The 21906-nt window shown below is 32.0% G+C and overlaps 1 protein-coding gene across 3 annotated transcripts in view; it reads right to left on the bottom strand.

Annotated features, from left to right (window-relative positions):
• Window positions 1-21906, bottom strand: part of LOC112694248 (zinc finger protein 423) — a 165529-nt gene that overhangs the window by 34224 nt on the left and 109399 nt on the right. The window contains exon 1 of one of the 3 annotated variants that reach the window (XM_025569663.1): window positions 4964-5336. The exons of the other annotated variants lie outside the window; for them this stretch is intronic. Within the exon in view, the coding sequence (XP_025425448.1) occupies window positions 4964-5060 (97 nt within the window). The 5' untranslated portion in view covers window positions 5061-5336. Of the gene's footprint in view, window positions 1-4963; window positions 5337-21906 lie in introns of those variants that run through there. 3 annotated transcript variants of the gene reach the window in all.

Genomic DNA, 21906 nt, shown 5'->3' with positions numbered 1-21906 from the left:
TACAAGTATATTAGCAGTGGCGCATTTAGAATATATGCACCCCGGTGTGAAATTATTTTATTACCCTCCCCCCATTTTGTCAATACTCTTTACAATCTCAGACCTTCCCTTTCCCTCCTAAATTCATGAAAAATATGCCTCTTGTTTGTTTTGAGTAACATATTAAAATGTATATTCTAGGGTTTAACAGTAAACAATTTCAAAGTGTTTTGTTCAATTAAAAAATCATACCAAATAATGAAATAAATAAATTTTATTAAACAGTTCGATTATATATTTTTTTGTCTACTCGAGTAGATAAGTATCATAAAAAAAACCACAAAAAATGAGTATATGTTACACCTAACCAGATTATATAAAAGTATACCTTGAACTCGTTTAGTGATAATTCGTTTTATATGTTATCAGTCGTATTCATTTCAAATTCAACTCAAAATGATTTAATACGATAATACGCTATCAGAAAATAATTGATTAATCAAAAAATGTTATAAAATACACGGTAATCAACGTTATACATTTTGTGATAAAAAAAAATGTAAAAAAAAATACACTCAATAAAACTACCGTCTCTAAAACTGTAAACATTTTGCCGCTGGGGGAATTCGCTCCCTTTGCCCCCTTCCTCTAAATGCACCACTGTATATTAGTACGGTTAATATTAATAGATTGAAGAAACTTGTAGTTGTCGAATTGACATAAAAATCAATTTATACTATCAAACAATAATGCATCAACATTGGCTATTGATACATTCTATAAATATTATATAAGTAGATTTGATTTTTGTGTAAACAAAGGAAAGTCTCGTCAATGATGTATAGATTTTATTCTTTGTTTACTTATTTTATTAAGTATGTTTTCATTATTTTTCCAAGTAGGAATGTTCCAAAAGTTATATGAATTAATAATAAACCTATTTAAATATTCACAGTGTTCACCTTTAATGATGTAAGTAGTTTGGAAATAGTTGGGACATATATTTTAATAAATTAAAATTCGTACATCCATATTCTACGATTTGAATTACATTTATCTAACTCAGAATAAATCAAATCTTGGAATGATTATGTTAAAAATATCATTAGTTGCAACTAATATGTAATGTGGTTATATGTAACGATATGAGTCAGATTACATTATTTTATTGCACATAAATTATAATTAAACATAATTTTTAGATACCTTTCCACATATTTTATAAATCTCTGTATTATATCATTTTTAGTTTCAAATTTAAAATATTAAATATCAACATATTCATATCAATATATTATGTTTAATATTAATCGCTCCGGGGAGCCTATTTAGCCTACTTATAGTTTGACTTTTAAATTGTATTACGAATGCCGGAATAACATGAAATATATTAATGTTTTTTATATTTTTATGTTACATATAATTTACGTAAATTATTTAATTTCTAACTATGCGCATTTAAATCGACACTTTTTTTCATAAGTTTTGACTGTAACAAAAGCACAATCGGATTAAAAAACAAAAAATTATATTTTCATAATTAAATGTCATAAAGAATTGTTAATTCAACTGTTTTACCTTTTTGCGTTACATTATAATTTACGATTCACTACAAACCATGCAGCTTTTTATGCATGAAGTGATTGAAAACGTTTCCGAAAATGACCCCATACAAATTCACGATATATATATACTATTCCCTAAAATATCATTTACCCACTAACGAGAAATCTATAAAATCGGTCTGTTGTACATACGATAATAAAATATAATCTACGTTTTAAAGATAGAAATCATTTTTCATCATAGAAAATACATTTATACTACATAAAAAAAAACAATTTATATATATATAACAACCGGAACTTTTGTTTCCTGATCGATCGATTTATAGAAATCGGTATTATAGAACCTAGTTCAAAATGTTCGTATTATACTGTTATTTTCGTAGTGCTTATAATATGATTACGGATATTTATCAAAATTGGAAGCTCACAGACAATAATTAGCAAATAAGAAAAATATAATTAAAAGAAAACATGCAGTTAGATATAGGTATTGATGTAGGTATACATACAGTTTCAACGTCGAAAATATTATGATAAAATAATTGTTTAATTCTATTTTTTCAAATAATATATTTTTTTCAAGTTGTATGGGGTACATTTTCTGATAAAATTAATAAGGTATTATTGTTATTATTTTTCAAAACTAAGTTTTTGAATCAACGAGCCACACCGACGCTGATTATGAAGTATTGCAAGAAAATTAAAAAAAATATAGTGTACACACCGAGACGAGAACGACCTAAGCAAAATCCACTGTACTAATACGGTACAGCTTATAGAATATAATTTTCGGCATTTTGAATCGCTGCCCGTGGCGGAATGATGTATGTGTTATTTACTCGTAGTAGAACACGTGTGCGTAAATTTCCCGCGCGAAACGCCCTCGAGGCGGCCACGGAAAACAAATGGACAAAACTGCTGCTGCTGCTCATGATGCGTAATAAGATATCTATATTCAAAGGTAGTTAATGGTGTATAACATAGTGTGTGTTATACTGTCTATTACACGGTGACATTGGAGTGTTAAAATACTGTGGTGGAGGTTTTTAAGAGCTGCGTACAAGAGAAAAGCGCACGACCGTCGAAATTATATTATTATTGTTGTATTTATTTTATTTTCTGTGGCAAACCGGGTGTAAAATAGATCGACACAATCCAATGGATGCCCTGAGATCTCGTATTATTTGGAGTGTATCATAAATAGGTACATTATACTAACGTATTCAATCGTTCAGATGAATGTTTACATAAACGATCGGATGACCCAGACCCACGGAGTCTGGCGCCACAGGTGTCGCTGTACAAAATAAATACGTTCCGATATTTTGTATTGTGTAGTAGGTTGCTTCTAAGGGAGTATTCCGTGCAGATATACACGTTTATACAGTTGAAACACTTAACGTAAATTAAAATTGGTAAACATCATTTTCAGAAAAATCGATAAAATATAATTGCTCATAAAATTTTAATTGAAAATAATTCATCATCCTACTTTTTACAATAATGGAATATTATATTTTCACTGAAATTGTTTTTACATTCAAATTTATCCGTAATTTATCAATAGTTAATAGACAAAGGAGTGAACCAAATGTCTGTTTAAATACATGTTCTACACGCAGCACTCTGTCACTACATACCTCGTTAGTCGATCAGATAGTTCCATATATTAGGTATAAATAAAAAATGTAAGAACAATGTAAGAATCCATACACAAACGCCCGCGTATTTACTATTTCGTGCCTATAGTGGTTATGAATTTATTATTTTATAACATAATGTGTTCTAAATATTGTGAACAAATTATTTGGATACAAAGCGAAATGTTTTCCGTGAGTTTGGATATTAATTTATTTATTTCGATTACAATGTATGTGTCTATAATTATATACAAATATTATTAAAATATACAATATTATACCTAAATCAATTGGTAAACGAAGTACTAACGAAAAGCAATATAATTTATATAGTTGATGTATATGCTTCCCTAAACACTGGATCTAGAAAATTATTACAAATAATTTATTACAGTGCAGAACAACATAATGATAATAAGAATATACGGCTTAAAAGTTGTTTCTAATTCATCGTTAGAAACAATAATTGATCGTAAGTGTACTTAAAAATAATTATAAAATGTATCAGCAAAAAATTGGTTTTAATAAAACTAAATCAGCCTCACACTTCAAATAATATATTTTTTACGAAATATTGATGTAAGTACTTTATAATATGATGAAGTCTGTAGAAACCAAGAAATGATAATTTAGAGCTTCAAAATATACAAACATTATAAATAATACTAATTTTTATATTAGTAAATAATTAATTATTAATTTATTTATTTTTATTTAATTTTTATTTTTTTTATATTTTTTTGTTTCAATACTACAATTATAAATTACTGAATTTCTATTCGCATTTTATAGACATTATCCATCAATCACATAAAGTTTATATGAACATATATAATTAAGTTTTAAAATAGCATTATGATTGTTACATAACGATATTTTTTTACGGTAAAACTTTAAAGTAGTAGCGTGTGGATGTCGATTATGATTTAAATACTCATAAATTTTGAATAAAACCGATATCTAGACTTTAGAGATTATAGATATTCTTAACAAAGTAGTTTTAATGAAAATCTTTAAGAATACAATATAGGTTTCCATTTCAAATACTCGAAACGTAATATTAATAATAATATGAACGAACAAATATATTACTAACGTACGAAATCTACGATTTCTCATGCAACGTAACAATAATGCGGACGTTGGCAAAGAAATCGATGTTTAAAATCGGAGTATAGTTAATGTATATTTATAAAGTCGATACTGGAGTTAAAAACGAAAATATTATTTGGTCAACAGTAAAAACGAGGAAAACGACTGAAATCGGTCTATACATTCAAAACCGGGGCCAACCGAGGATTTGTCACGACAAAAATAAACGGTTCGCGGTTTCGGATACCACAGCGAGATTTCGGACACGGTCTCCGGGGAAAAATCACCAGTGCTCGTACCCAGAGACGCATTTAGAGTTTTGACGCCCCAGTTAAAGTTTTATTGTCAACCCTACACACGTTTTATACGATTTTTTCAAGAGAGATAATATTTATTATCTATGAATTTTACGCGTTCAACTTTTGATAATATTATCATGAAAATACAATTGCAGTATGGGGCCGCTGCGCAAAATTTTAAAATATTAAAAGTGTTTTGATTGACGAATAAAAACGGATAATGGATTACGGTTACAAAAAAATGCTAGCACCCTTGATTCCAAAAAAAAAAAAAATGTACAGCCCGGGGCGACGGTTCCCTTCGCCTCCTCCCCATAGAAATGTCCCTGCCCGAGCCCAAGTGCGAAGTCGTCAACCATTAAAGGATAACGCGTGGTCGGCGTACCTTCGATGTCGTGCTCGTCGTTGTTCTCCTTGTTGTTGTTGGACTGTATTTTCTCGATGAGCAGCTGAAGGCGACTACTGTTGCCTTTGAACAGCATATCGGTGCGGCCGGTGCTCGTGGGCGCGAGCACTGCGCGGGCGTGTTGCCGGCACGGGACGTTGCAGGACTCACTACTAGAAACGTATCACGACGACGGCGGAATGCGCGCAGACGTGGATAACGATATGCGAACGAGAACGAGACGCGTTAGCGCGCAGACACGGTGTCGACGGGCGGCGGCGGCGATTGTGTGATATTAATGTGTCCGCGGGAGACGTACGACGACGGCACCCTCGGCGGCTGCGGCTGTGCGAGAGACTATACGTCGTCGTCGTCGTCGTCGTCGTCGCGGTCCGCGTGGCGAGGCGGCGGCGGCGGCGGCGGTCGAGGTGGACCGGAGGTTCGCGTGGATGCTGCCACGGTGGTGCCCGGGTCCAGCCGATTGGACGGTCAACCGGCGGCCCGGGCGGGGCGTGCTGCTCCCACCAACGCGCCACGTGTTCCCGTGCACCGGGACATAGGTGTACGGGTGGGTACAACGCGCGGACCGGTTCAGCGGCCGCGTGAACTGCCTCGCGCCCGCGGCCGCCACCGCCAAGTGGGTTCGCTCGAGCCAAGGGTACGACAACGACGGCGCAGTCGGCATCCGGGTACGGCACGCCCCCCCCCCCCCTCGCAACAGATCTATCGCGGCCCGGTTTCCCGCGAACCCTTGCATCGGTTAAGGATTTCTGTTGTTGTTGTTGTTACTGCGGCGGCGGCGACCCGTCTTCGCCGTGTACGGAACGCGCGAGCACACGTGTGCCCGCCGTCTACAGGGTGAAGTCCCCAACGACAGGGTACTGTAAATTCCGCTCGAAAAAATATGCTGATATAAAAATGGATTTGTAAATACCACCCGGAAAATGAATATTTTTAAACTAAGCGTTCCGTGACTGTACGACGAGGCGTGTTGTAGTATTTGGAAGTCATAGAATGCAGCCTATATAGGCCGGATTCCCTTAAAATTTACTCCAACCCAGGGCCGGTCTCCCCTCAAATTCATGTACAATTTTTTTTTTACCTAGTATCGAAAACCTACTACGCTCATGTACATTCCGTACATTACAAAATAACTCTATTGCCATAACTGTTCGTTCAAAAAATGTATTATGATTTTGATTATTATATAACTTATATATAGATATATTATTATTAAATTAAATTTCATATTCGTAGAAATCGCTATAGAGTATATTCTTTGTAGACATAATATTAATTATAGGAACTAATAGTCAAATAAAAAATAAAATACCAACAGTCAAAAACAGAACGGTAGATAAAAAATGGTCGAATAGTCTGTACGGGGTCTACAAGCTTATCAAATGGGTACTCGTCCAATATGCTATCTACCGCACGTTCGATGGTTTAGTAAGCTATCTCCCGTAAATATTTTAACTACCTTGTAATTATGTATACGTATTTGTGATCACTACGAGAAATTATTATTTTTTAAATCTTTTTTCAACTCACCACCACAAATTGTTTGGTTTTTAATTTTTGTACATGTTTGGTCGATTGGTAATAAACTTCGTATGCTTAAATATTTTTCACACATATTTTCATTTTGAATTATATTTCGATATAAATAACTCATACCTGACAAACACATAATAATAATTAATAAATAATAATAAATAAAACACAGTAAAAACACATATAATCGATACGAGTCACAAACACACTAAACAGGTATAATATAAAACTATATCTGCTAACTTACATAACCTACCAAGATTTAAATATAATACAATTTGGGGTTTTGTAAAAGCTTAATCATGATGAAAGCAAAATGATAAAGTATATATAATATACAGCATACGAACCTACGGTAGGCATCATACTAAACTATCATCAAATTACGGTAGATAGCATATTGGACGAGTACCTATTAAATTAAACAAATTGTGGAAAATTATAAATGGGTCTGAAATTGTTGCTCCCCCCCCTAATAGAAACTTTCTAGCTACATGCTTGGACCCGACGGGCGCGGTTCACCTATCCATGTAAAACTCTCCTAGGGATCGCAAACGACAGGGTTATCGTGGTCTGCTTGCCGTCATTCCGCAGGAATTACTATTTATTTTTTTACAATTTTGAGAGATGAAAACCAATGTGAATCTCGGGAAATATTGATGTATAAATTATGTGATCGACAGGGATCGAGCAATTTAAATCCTTGTGGTATAGATAAGTCGTACACGTCGTTTATAATAGGTACCGTCGATCTTGTCGCGTAGTTGGTAAACGCGCTCATCGGACGCTTTGTATATACACTCCGACTACATCTCCTAATCGGTATATCACGGTCGGAGAACTCGCGTACACGTGATATTATGCATTTGCAATAATTGAGCGTGTATTATTGTTAGTGTTTTCATATTATTTATACTTGTCGTGCGAACATGTCCTTAAAACGCGAAACACCTGGCGAAAACTCCGCGCGCGCACTTGCCCCGCTGCATTTATTGTTCCGTAGAGTGGAATGCGACGCGAAAATCCGCTGCATCCGCATCCTTATTGTTATTTATAGATAGGCGCGTACACGCGCGTATTACGTTGTAAGTTGTGTGCAGTACGTTTCGCGCCGGTCCCAAGGCCGGAAGATTGACCGTGTACAGAGACGCGATGTCTACATCGACCAGTTATAGAAGGTCCGTTTCGCCTTTCTACGCATGTGATATATTCCTTTTTTATAATGTACTGTTAAAATCAGGTTTAAAAGAAAATGTATTTGGTATCTTTCTGTGAAAATTCTCTACATTGCCTATAATATTACACATCTCAACCATCGCAATTATTACATTCGAATGTATACACAATACACAATTTGTATACTTTTCGACAATTTAAATTAGTCATGTGAGCTAGAGAACACGCAGTAGAGCAGTATAGTATACATCATAACTTATGCACTGTTTCACATTTTATTTTATTTTTACACTGTTTCGTTGATTCGGCATAAATATATGTATATATATAGTGTAGGTAAATTCTGTGTCAAGTTGATCTCTTCTAAACAGAAACTCGTTGAATTACAAAGAGTTCAAATAAAGATCAGCCTTGGTTTTTTTTTTTAGTCGTATTGCGGTATACTTGTATACCGTATATATATCGCGGTCTATAGGTCGTTTGCAGTTTTTTCCGTAATACCCTAAGACAACTAATATTCGTATAACGCGCACAGAAGTCACATATTATACATTGTTATGTTATGTACTCGCAGATAGCATGCGCGTCAAGGTCTTCGCGGTGGAGTATTGCGCGCGTTCACCGCGACATTACGCGAATACCTATGTACATTTATTACATATTCCGCAGTGAAGTCGAGCTATATACGTCGAATAGCGATGTAATACCACTATAAGAACTTGAGCGGCTTAAAAAGAAAAGAAAAAACACATCCTGACAACTAAAACGTACACGTATATAGCAGTGAATTAAGTATAACATAATTTATATTCTAAACAATTTTCAAACATTATTTTTATTATTATTATTATTATTGTTATTGTTTCCAACTATTTTACCGTAAGCCATAATTACGCGTAAGCAGTTGAGCGTACAAACGAATTATGTTTATAGCGTACCGTTAAGACGTTAAGATTTTTCCATCACAAAACATTAGGTTTCAATTAATATATTTTCGTTCGGTCGAATAATTTTATTTTTTATTTTTGTCGCCCATACGTGTACAATACGCTTAAACGTTCTTTGCATGCGATCCAAGTCATGCACACACCGCATTGTTGTCCGGTATCCGAATAACGCCGCACCCGATGCAGATAAATAGTATATATACGAGAAGACGGAAAAACATTGTCATTTATTTTGCCTTTTTATATACACGTGTGCGCATTAGATTTTACGTCTTATAGAATTTGACGAGGGAGGCAAATAGAAGAACACATATGTGACTATAAATATATATGTATACCAATGCATAACACGTAGATGGGTGTGGGATAGTACGAGTTGTCCGGAAAACATCCCACACGGGTTCGTTGACGAGATGTGTCCGGATGAACAACTCCGTAACGCGACAGGGTGAACACCCCGCCGATAGCCCGTTCATCGCGGTCATCGGTGCGAAAGGGGAAAAAAAACGTAGGTAGCTTATTATTGTACACAATAACAATAATAATAAATATGTCTTGTGTGCACGGGTATTATAAGACGTGTTGATCGTATACGGTCCACATTGTCAACGAAACTTTGTCACAATATTTGACCTCCTACAAAGCATAATACGATAATATAGTATTAAACATATTATAATATTATAAACCGCAGGTACACACTTTTGACCTGCACGTACGTATAAATATGTGTATACATTTGCACGCGGTTCATCCTCTAATACCTGTTCATTTAATAATACCTGATCTCCCGACATCACGGCGGTGGTACGGGTAGAATTATTATGTTCGAGCGACATGAAAATGGCGCAGGGATGAGAGACTCGCCCGTGCTCGGTACCAACAGCAATAGCACTGGTCGTCGACCACAGGTCAATTCATCGCGCAATTTCGACTTTTAACCGCGGCGCGTATTTTTAAAAATAATTTATTTTATGCAATTGTATCGTGCGGGCGAACATTATTACACTTCCAGAGCGCATCGGTTCGATCAACGAGGTTATTAGCTGAAGCGTTTGCTCGGCATCTGGCAAACTAATTGCGTTACGTAAGTGTCAAATCGCGGAAAATAATAACGAAGATGATCATGCTAAGATCGATCAAATATTTGCGCAGGTTTCGCAAACTGTTCGCGGAAACAGGTTGATACATAACACGATATTTTGTAAATATGGATTATAAATTATGTGCCTGTATTCCCGTACGTGTAATTACAATAATGTCAATGTTGCTTGCACCAGCTATAGTTTAAAATAATAGTTTAAGTAACGTTATAACGACTGTTAACAACTCTTACTGCGATTAATTAAAGATGTTCAGAACAAATCTTAACTGATCCTATTCTATTGACCGAATACATAGATACGTCGCTGGGTTCATCTGGACACTGTAAGTTATATTATGTGCCTCTAATAAGAAATACCGATTATTTTATTCTTGTTTTGTTTCATAATGTTTCGTCGATTCAAGTGGAAGTGCATAAAAAATAGATTTTGAACTAATGGAACTAAAGTATACACAGTGTGTATACTTTTTTCCTAAGATTTTACGAATAAAATTAATCATACGAATCGGAAAAACAAACATGTAAAATATTTTTACGGAATACTAATGGTTTGTCGAACCATTCGCTTTATTACGTTCAGTCGTTTTTTTTTTTTTTTTCTGACACAATACAGCGATAAAATGACCTTTATATTTTCTATTGGTGGGTATTCAAAATTTGATCTAAATATAATATAATATAAAATTATTTTTATTCTCTACGTTTTTCTACGGGCACCGGAATCAACGTAACAAAATTATAATATATCATTTTTTCTAACGTGGATAAAACTTTTTAATACGCGGTAATACTTACATCACGATGCTTATATAATATCATGACGTGTGCGCTCTGCTTTGGACGTTTCGTCATTTTTTTTTGTCATCACATAATATTGTACAACGATTTCTATAACGATTAAATTCTAACGATTTTCGGTGAACAATGAAATCCAAACACTAATCACAATATTTTTGCGCGGCTCAACGTTTGAACTACACATATATACAGTTTCGTAGCCAAGGTTGCACATTCAATACTCGGAATCGAATCATTTTATTATTATCTTCTTAATAATCGCCTTCAGGGTCGAAGGGTCAAAACCAAGCAAGTTTTGTTATTTTTTTCTCCGCGATTATACACCAATGTAAAGCGACCCGATAGATTTTTATACTACGGTGAACCAATACACACGTGACGCGCCTATTAAACCAAGACTCGTCCGACGACGTTAATTCACATCATTTTCCCATTGATGCGCCTGTGAATGGAAAAAAAACACGTTTTTCTGGATACAAACAACAGTATTAACAATATTGTTCCGTAGTATTCGAATTGTAATGATCAGGGCTCGGGATCTTATGCATTTGCATATTTGTTCGGGAAGTATATAGAATAAATCTGATATGGTACAAATTTATGTTGTGGTGTTTGGCATTGAAGTTTAAAAGTTTATTGTCCATAGTTTTGCATATTTTGGATTTTTTTTCTTCAATTGCGTATTTTTTTTATTTATTGATTTAAACTTGCATATTTTAAATAATTTTTAATAATTTACTCGTAAATCAATTTTTTTAGTTAATCAAAAATAATATTAATGTAGAATTTTAATTTTTGACACGTTTTAAAAATGTTATTTAGAAAACAAAACGCGCTGATAAATCATTCATTCTAAATCAGTTTTATCTATGCAATAATGCCGACAAGGCGATCCTCAATAGCGTTATTCCACTTATTTTATTCGGGAACCCATTTAATTTTAAGCTTTGAAGACAATTTTATTTTTATTTATCTTTCTTTCACAATATTATTTTGAGGCATATGTATGCGCATATTTTTAAGATTTTAAGCACATTAAGTCCCGAGCCCTGGTAATGATAAATATAAATTAATATATTATCATTATAAATGGTAATCTATTAGTAAGCAATATTATTTATACTTTTATAATAATCTAGTTATGGTTTAATTTGTTAGATTATTCAAAAAAAGAGTTTCATCATACCCGATACATAAAAAGTTACTTCATTCATTAAATCGTTACTGTTGCTTGATCACTGTTTTTTTTTTTTTTTTGTATACTCGTAAATAGAAAAAAGCAAAGTATAGAGAATTGAAAATAAATAAATTAAACGTCGATTTGTCGTTTCGATTTAACCCGATAAAAATATTTTTAACGGACGAATAGATTAATAAAATAAATAAACATTTCTTTTGAAAACAAAAAAAAAAACGATTCCAACAATTTCAATCGAGCCGTAACATATAAAATTGATGTGTGAAATACGAGAATCTCAAGTACAATAATTGTTGTTCGATTTCCAATAAATGCTATTTCCCATAGGATTTTTCACCGCGCATAGTGCCACAGAGAAAGAGTCGTTTACAACGTTATATTTTTTTGCACTACCTGTACAACATGTATTTATACATGCGTATATTATGAACGTACGAAAAACAGTAATTCTAACGGTTTTTTTTATCGGAATTCCATGTGCCTATGCGTTATAAACGTACACATTACAATCTACAAGTGGTATTCGAAATGGGTTTGACGGTGGCTTAAATCTATATTTTTTTTTCTCTCTCGTGTATATTGTTATTTTTTCAATTTTTTTGTCTACGCCCCGGAACCCGATCGCGAAAGCAGTGAAAATGTTCCGTTATGAACGCGATTCGTACATAATTCATGGTACACACAGTAACACCGCGGACGCATCCGTCGTCATCGTCATCACCATCAGCATCGTGCACGTCATCGGTCGGATCATCGACACCGAATCAACGCGTTACTGTTCCGTGCGGTAAATTAATTTATCGCGTTACAATCAGCCGTTGCACACCGTGTGTACACAACAAAACAATACACGTACACGGGTATACATTGTACCGAACCGTCGACACAACCGTAGCGGTATCCTTAGCGTTAGACAATAATATTATTCGGACCGAGGCGGCGGCGCGGTCTTTACAATATTTCCAATCTCCAAACGTACACGGCGGCGCACACGGCCCACCGCCGCTCCGAGGTCCCGTCAAACAACCGTTCGCGCCGTCGCGCACCGACTGTAATTCCGATTTTTTTTTTTCGATTCATTTTATTTATTCAATTTTTTTTCTATTCGTTTTCATTATTGTTTTTCGCCACACCGTGTTTCTATTTTCTATAGCCGTTCGTGCGTGGTGTTTTTCGCACCGAAAAACACCGCCTCCTCGGGAAAATGGCGGCCACCGCGGTACGTGATAAAAGAAGGACGAAGTAGGGAAGAAAAAAACGAACCGTATCGCGGTATATACATTATTCTTATAGGTGATAGCTGTAGAGTAAAAAATAAATTTACGGGCATTCGGTTTTTTCTGTCATTTTCTGTTTGAAGACACACACACTCACACGCCTTCCGTACATCACATCGCGAGCGCGCATTTAAATTATAATTTTACAATATTTGTAAGGGCGAAATTACAAAAAAATTTAAAAAAAAAAGGGAGGGAATGTTGAAAAAATGGATATGATACACCTATCATGTATTTTACTTGTGAAAAAAGACAAATTTTGCATTTTAATATTCGATAACATAAATATCTACTTTTTCAAATACTTATATTTATAGATTATAGCTGAATAAGATGTCGGATTATAAAAGTATTAGTTATGAGTAAAGAGCGGATTTGATTGATATTGCAACTTTTTAATGATACTCAGTAAATCAAATCTGATCAAATATGTATATGAAACAGATTAATTACAGTCTTCCTATTTAATTTAATAATGCAATTTTTTGCAATTATTACAATTTTTGTATACTTCACGTGATAAAATATAAAAATTATACAAATTATTATTTCCAAAGTAATTTTACATAAAAAATATATTTACGACGTAAATTTTTACAAGTAGTTAAATGTAATTTAGGATTTTTAAAATTATATTTATCTGAGTTATACACAAAACTCACAAGTTTAGAAGAATCAAATAGTCAATTACTTAATAGTTTAAACGTATTTAGTTATTTAGTATAAATACTAAACAAATACTAACTAAATAAAAATATTTAGTATAAATATTTCTATAAATATTCCCGGTCCCAATGGAAAAATAGTTAAAGATAAATTAAAATGTCTTAGAATAAAATGAAAGATATAAAACTATTAAAAATTACTCTGAGATTATGACAGGAAATCAAAATGTTTATTTAGATACATCACCCAATTTTTTAAACTATTTTAATATGCATCGACAACAAGTGTCGACGTTGAACGTACTTTTTCATTACATATTTTGTAAATATTATATTGATGTCCATAATATTATTAAAGTAAGTAATTAATGATTACATGTATTTTATATGATTTTACTATGTAATTTTAATGTATTTCATTGCAATTTTAACATATTTATACTGTAATTTTGATACATTTTCATTGCAATTTTGGCATCTTTTTAGCGCAATTTTAAGATATTTGTAATGCAATTATATCCGGTCTTTAGTTATGAGTAATTAAGCTTAATTAAATTTACAAATTTAAGTTCTGGATGTCCTACTCATTCAGATATTTTTCGTAACAATAGTTTTTGAAAAATCCTTTCTTAATTCACTTAAACATAGTAATAAGTACATTTATTCAATATTTCAAATGAATGGATATGGTTATTTTGGCTGGAGGCTGATCAGTTGGGGTACCTTAGTTCGATTATATGCATTAATTAAATATAGCTATCGGTTCGAGTTTATACAGCACTGTATTACACATACTAATATATACTACGTATCTTATTTGTGATATCGATATCGAATGACTACTATAGCGTGCATACGTTAGGTATATCACAGTCGTTGATCGCGGATAGAAACGGAATTCAATCACAAAGAGTCGCCACTTAAAGTGTTACCGTTGAGTAAATAATATTAATATCTGCTACTGGCTCAGCAGTGTTATATGTACATACATATTTTCGGTGAGCCTGGTCGCGACAATATTACCGTTATCACCCTCGAAAAACATTTAAAAAAACCATGAGCACCTTACGTGACGACTGAAGACTAGCATGAACTTTCCGATTTCCATATTGTTCTCGTATTAGGTACATGTATACGCACGTAAAATACTATTTTAAATAATTTTTTCATTCAAGTCAATTTTTCGAGTACATTACCACAACAACATTGTACTCTATCTTTTTTTTTATCGAATTTCGCAGTTTTTTGCATTTTTCAATCCCAATATATTCTTTAAATCTTCCTTTATTTTGTCTGTCCATCTTTATTTAAATCTTTGTTTGGTATGCATTTTGTTATTTTTCCGATCAAGCCTTTTTTCAATATTAATGTAATTAAATTAAGTTATAAATAAAGTATAATAATATTTAAAATACGTTTGATAAATATATATAAAAGTATATTTATCTATTCCCTTGAAAAAAAGTTATTGGTAAATGTAGTAGTAGTCCATATGAGTATTAATCAATTGATTTTAGTGTGATTTATTAAGACGAGCTTGTATGAACAACTACCGAAAGGTTCAAATGGTCATTTTTTTTTTTTTAAAAATAATAATAATAATCATCCGTTCTAAAAGTAAATATGCGATCCGATTGTCTATCGAAAAAATGCGACACGAGTTGAAATGATGTTTTCCGTTCACGAAAATTACGTCACGGGCCGGTTATAAGTAAGGCTCACCGAGAAATAACGCATTTCATTATTATTATAATCAATAGCAGTGGGTGCGATATATTGATGTAATATATACGAAGGGCCCAAAATATATAGTCGTCCATAACATTCTACAATATGCAAATAGCAGACCAAAAGACTAGGACAAGTCTATATACTACGCACAGCGTGCGGGTGTCATTATGTAAACGATACATTGTATCCCCGCCTACACCTTATACATTGCAATACACTCTGTTTTCCATAATAATATACGATGTGAACGCGTCGACGGGGTGGACAACGTTGCTTGTAAAAAGTTATGTCTATAATTAATGTGAATATCGATCGTCAAACGAAGTACCAGAATTTATTTAGTTGTTTCGTCCGTTGCGGTTTGGATAAAATAATATAGTATCATCGTATCCGTGTGCTATCGATTGATTTTTGAAATAAACAATCGAAGAATTTGGAGTCAATTCAACTCGATTTTATCTAAATGTCCATGCGCGTCGTGTAAAATGTAGCTGTTCAGGGACTGAAACTGAATCAAAAAGAATCTTAAATTCTAGTTCAAAGTTAAAGAACCCAAATCAGAACCGGCTTTGTTTGAAAAAGTTTTGATTTTACGGTTAAAACAATTTTTATAAACGTTTATTACCAATTTAATATCCGCTTTGATACATTGAAATTAAAATGCATAATATTTTTTTAAAGAAAATTAAAAACTATTTTGAACCGAAACATTAATCCTGTATTGTTTAGTACCGAAACTAAGATTTCATGTTATCAGTCTAGCTTAGCTCCAATACGCATTATGGGGCATTGTGACATGTTGGGAGCTGCACGGTGTGGTTAAAACGACCGAGGAAAGTTGCAAAGTGTCCGATGTGTAAGGCGAATAATTTGTCGTACAACCTGCATAAGTTCGAAAATAAAACGAAACACTGTGTGGCAGCATATCGGTGTGCTGTAACGGCCATAATTAGTGATAGGCAACGATATCGATACTGCGATACGATATCGATATCGTGACACATTTTCGACACCGATATCGTTCTATAGTTATACGATATATCGCAATATCAAATTTAATAATTTTTCTAGAAATACATTTTATTTTTAGATTCTAAGCTTTAGTAAATTTTATTGTGTGTACTGTGTAATAAACCATTAACTAATAAGTAATAATATTTGTCTAATAATATAACTGATAAAGTATGTACACGTGTCCTCGGGAAATGTGAATTATTATATTATTTATATTTAATTTTACATTTCTACATTATTATTATATTTGATATAGCTTTTAATGTTATCTGTATCGATAAGTATTATGTACTAGATAAAAGTTTATGATTTTGGTGTACCAATAATAAATATCATATACTACATTTTAGTATATTATTTTACTAAATTTATAAAAATATAATTCGATACGATATCGATTCACAATATTATATCGTTGCCCAACACTAGCCATAATACTGCGCTGCAGTATACTGTAGTGCAAGATAATATATGCAATCGAATCGTGCGGGACACGACCGGAGGGGGGTGGGGCCAATATGGTAACTGGTATACGTGATAATGGTGGTCAGCAATCCGCCGATGACCGCCTGCCGTCGGCCTCAAGTGCAATACACGCAGAGGTACGCTGCACGATAACGGGATGTTCACGGACGTGTTCCGGTGCGGCGGCGAGATAACTCCAAATTACGCTTGTCACAACATAACGTGTTGTCGTCGTCAAGTTGCCGCCGCGGTCATTTTTGTACAATTATTTCGATCGCACGTCGGACGCGTAGTTTTCCAGTAGGCGATAACGTGCCGTTACGATAAGTAACGAGTGTCGGGAGGGCGAGAGAAGAAAACAATTAAGTTAGAGAAATAATAACAATATCTAAACAAAAATCGTTCTATTAGCCCTATTATTACCTATTATTATTGTTACTACCGTCGTCGTAATTGATGAGTGTCGGTGTAACGGGTCAAATTTACTGAGCGCATAATATGCCTTTTTTCATCATTGTATATAATATCATAATTAGCCGTCGTGCCATCAATCCGGGCCGTTGTCCGAGACCAAAAATATTCTAATAAGTCGGATGACAGAACACGAACGCGCGTCTTGTTGTATACATGGTAACCACTACACGTTGCCGCGATGTATATATATATATACATAAATGTCGTCCTGGATTACATTATAATAGATATATAGGAAGTACGTGCGTATTCGTTCGGACGTCGCAGTATTACGGTAAACATTTGAAACGAACCACTGGACAAATTCGGATTTATATACGAAATGTAACAGGTATTGTAATACTAATGTTGTAAAAAAATAAAAAAATAAAAAAATATTCGCCTCGGTGTATTTTATATCTTATGAAATGTGACAGAAAACGCCGTACGAGATAATAGTGTTCGTATACAGGTATATTCTATTTGTGTCCGTTCGATTTGTTTTTCTGTAATCATTATTTGTAATACGTTGAACATATCAAGCGCGACGAAGGATACGACGAGTGCAGATCGTCTAAACAATAATTCATTTTGTACTCAGTCAGTGTGAGTATATGTGTATATATGTGTGTGTGTGCATGCATGTATTTATAGATATCAGAACAGTTAGTTATCTTCAATTATCAACGCATTGTGCTTTGATGCTTGAAAGTTTTCTCGGGCTATAAGAGCTCAAAATTGATTAAGTTACAAATATAGTTTTGCGTTTTTACACCATAAGGGTAAACTGAAGCGTAACTGTGTTGCATAAAATAAAATAAAAGTATACAAGTTTTGTAGATATATTTATATTAATACATCATAGGTGCATGTAGTGCCACATATGTCGTGGTAATGTAAGATTTTCCAAATCGCGTTCGATGAAGCAAAAAAGAGTACAATAAGGTTTAAAAAATTCACTGCATCTCTAAAACGTTCCAAAACATCATTATACACAATATGTTCGTCTTGAACGTAAATTTATAAATTGAATATTTATAAAGAACACGTTGCATATATTACTGTTCTACCTCAAATACGTAGGCTCGTTGAGGGCTGCAACAGTGTCTGTATATACATACATAAATTTGAGTTTTTGTGTGTAGACGAAGGTAAGCAAACTCCATGTCACATTGTAAGTACATTTGATGTAGCAATATAATAAGATACAATTTTCGCAACGACGACTATATCGCACGACCAGTTGATTTTGATTTGTCAGTAAAATAATTCAATAAATTTGTGTACGAATATATATTTATGACAAAATAATTGGAATTCGATTTTTAGTCACGAAAGTGCAGGTTGTGCATTCGACGAGGACCTACATGCACATCGTATCGTTGTTTAATTTTATTTTTCCAATAGAAACCTTGTGATGAAAAGAATAACTGTTGTATTGTACTGTTGTTTTGATCAAAAGATTGACAGACTAAAAAATGTCTTATTTTAAACGAATTTTGACATCTTTTGATCAGTACACAATATAAAGAAACGGAAATATTTCAATGATTTGATTACTACAATCTATTATGGAACTGAAGAAGTTACATTGGGAGAAAAATAAACTTACAATCAGTCGATTTAATGTAAATCTACAAAGAATTTTCATACAACCGTATTATTGTCCAATATTATTTATTACCATATCGTTTGAAAATTGGTTAATCCGGTTTATTTCGTATCGTAAGTATTATGTTTATTTAAAAAAAATATATGTTATAATACAGTGATGAAATACGTACTAAGGTATATAAATATATACGGATATATAAATGTATAACATAAAACTACTTATTATGCTATATTATGAGACGATAAACAAAAAAAAAAAATTCACCATGGTATCTTTATCTAATAAAAAACATTAGAAAAAATGTACCATCTGAATTATTAATTTCAAGTATAATAATACTTGAAATACAAATATTCAAATACAATTTATTTTGCATATAATATAAAAGAACAAATGTAGTAAATATAAATTTAACCTTATCGACTTCGATAATTTTTGGTAGATAGTATACATATTAGTAATATTGATAACTTTAGGTAAGTGTCAAAATTGTTTGAACAAGATTACTCAAAGGAGTCCATATAAGAATACTGTGCGTACATGAGTGAATCCCATTGGGTGATTCATGGATATTCCTCGTGTCATTATATTTTTATCTTTTAAATTAAAAGTTTTAATTGTTAATCGATTTAATTAATGCAACATGAAAATATGAAGCTATAATATACAGCATGTACACTTATTAAAGGAATTTCAAGAATTTGATATTTATTCGTATTATTTTTGATTTAAATTTAAGTTGAAATATACTTTTGCATAATGTAGTAAGAAAACGATATACAATTTACGAATTTATTAAACATAAGAATTTGTTACCTACAATTTGTATAATATATTTTATTTTGTATCAGTGAATTTATTAATATAATTAGCTAGTATGAGATGGACTAGATTGTTTTATTTTTTAAAAATACGTATCTATTTAAATAAGTTTACTTCAAAAAGTTGAACAAGGCAATAATACTTTATGGAATTAGGCGTATTAATAGTTAATTTCCTTTAAGTACAAAATATTATTATGTTTAAATTTAAATCTTTCTTGAAAGAAAATAATAAGGTTTATTTTTTAATAAAAGAAAAAATAGGCTTATAACATAACTGTTAAATAAATAAAAATCTCTTGCTTGATCGTTTGTTGACTTTTTAGGGCCTACTTACTTTTTTAAATTTAATTAATTTAATTTATCACCATATTAGTTTTTAAAAAAATATCTCCTTCTATCAAAATAGTATTACGAGCATAAATATTGTATATAGTTGGTTATTTTAGAAATAAGTTTAAATTTTTAATTTCTCTCTGAAATATTATGAATTTAAATATTTAATAAATGTGTAAATATTAACTTATTTGGTTGATTCTTATTTTACTTTTAATTCTTTAGTTTAAATTTTTTTTATTTTTTTAGTTAAATGTTAAAACCTTCAAGCTTCAAAATTCAAGCTTAGCTTAAAATAGATAATCATAAAATTATTACTGTTTTTTTGTATATTGTAAATTTATATAATAAAAAAAAGATAATTCAAAAATAAAAATGAATTATAACAAATACTAAGATAAAAATAAATAATATTATAATTCAATAATTGATTGAAATCATATATTTGCACATATTTTGAACTTCAAAAACTAAAAATGTTAATATGTTAATATGTAATTTAAATGTTTCTTTTTTCTGCGAGATAAAGAAATTATTCAAATAAACACATCGAAATCCATATGATACTTTAAGATATTCACAACAGATTCCCTACACAATTACACTTAACTAAAAACACAATATATTGTTGCAATACTGTATTATCATAATTTTTAAAGGTTTTTTTATTATTATTAAAAATTATTATGATTTTACAACTCGCATTTAACTAAATGTGTCGTATACCAAAGACGATTGTTTCACTCCATGAATATGCAGTTCTAAACTACTCAGTGTGAGATATGAACGTGATATTTATAAGACACGGTAAACATTGAACACATTTTCAAGGAATGGAATCAAATTGCAATTAAAGCTACTTAATATTTACCATACAATGATAAATATTATAAATATGTACGCTTGAAGATTATTGAAACATTAGATTTTATTCAAATAATCATTTTGAAATTATTCAATAGCTAAATAAATGTAAAAAAAAAAAAATAAATAACAGAAGTTTTTATGATTTAAACTCGAAGCCGGCTCTAGCATACTATAGGGATATATTATGGATGTGAAAATAAGTAGGTGTTTTTATCTGTTACGAGCTTTGTTCAGTGTGTAAATAATAAGGTATATTTAGATAGAAATTTATGGCCCATGTATATGACACTGAAAGAAGACAACTTAAATGGAGACGTATTTTATGAGTATCGGAGTTTACACTTTCATTATTATTATTATTTTTTTTTATTCTATTCGATCTGAGCATACGATATCTATACTCTGTCCTTTGTTCTATGTGTATGAAAAAACTGCATTGCCAATATAATTGATACAGGTCTCTCTTGACCAGTTAGTTTTGTTATAAAATTCTCATTTCAGGTTTTATTTAACAGACAGTATATACTATATATATATTCTAGATGTTTATATATATTATATACCTATAATGTAAAAAAAAAAGATTATTATCCCCAAGAGACAAAAGCAATTACAAGTAAATTATTCACATCATCTGGATATCGTACGAGAGTGAATATTTCTAGATTTTTAAAAGCGCAATTACTGATAAATGTAAAATATATGAAAAAAGTCGGAATGGAAAAATGTTGAAGTAAATTTTTAAATTTTAGCGTGCTCAATAATCCAATATTAAAGATATTAAAGATATTAATGTGAATCTTAGTATTGAACTTTAGAATTTTTATCACATAAAAGTGTATTAATAAAAGTTGTATTGACAGTGTAGACGTATCACAATATTCACTGTATATCCGTTCTGTGAACTTTTCTCCGAAATTT

Source organism: Sipha flava, unplaced genomic scaffold (genome assembly GCF_003268045.1).
Source record: "Sipha flava isolate LNK unplaced genomic scaffold, YSA_version1 126_pilon_pilon, whole genome shotgun sequence".
NCBI lineage: Eukaryota > Metazoa > Arthropoda > Insecta > Hemiptera > Aphididae > Sipha > Sipha flava.
The sequence above is the reverse complement of the archived record's forward strand: the minus strand, read 5'-3'. Positions and strand labels throughout refer to the sequence as shown.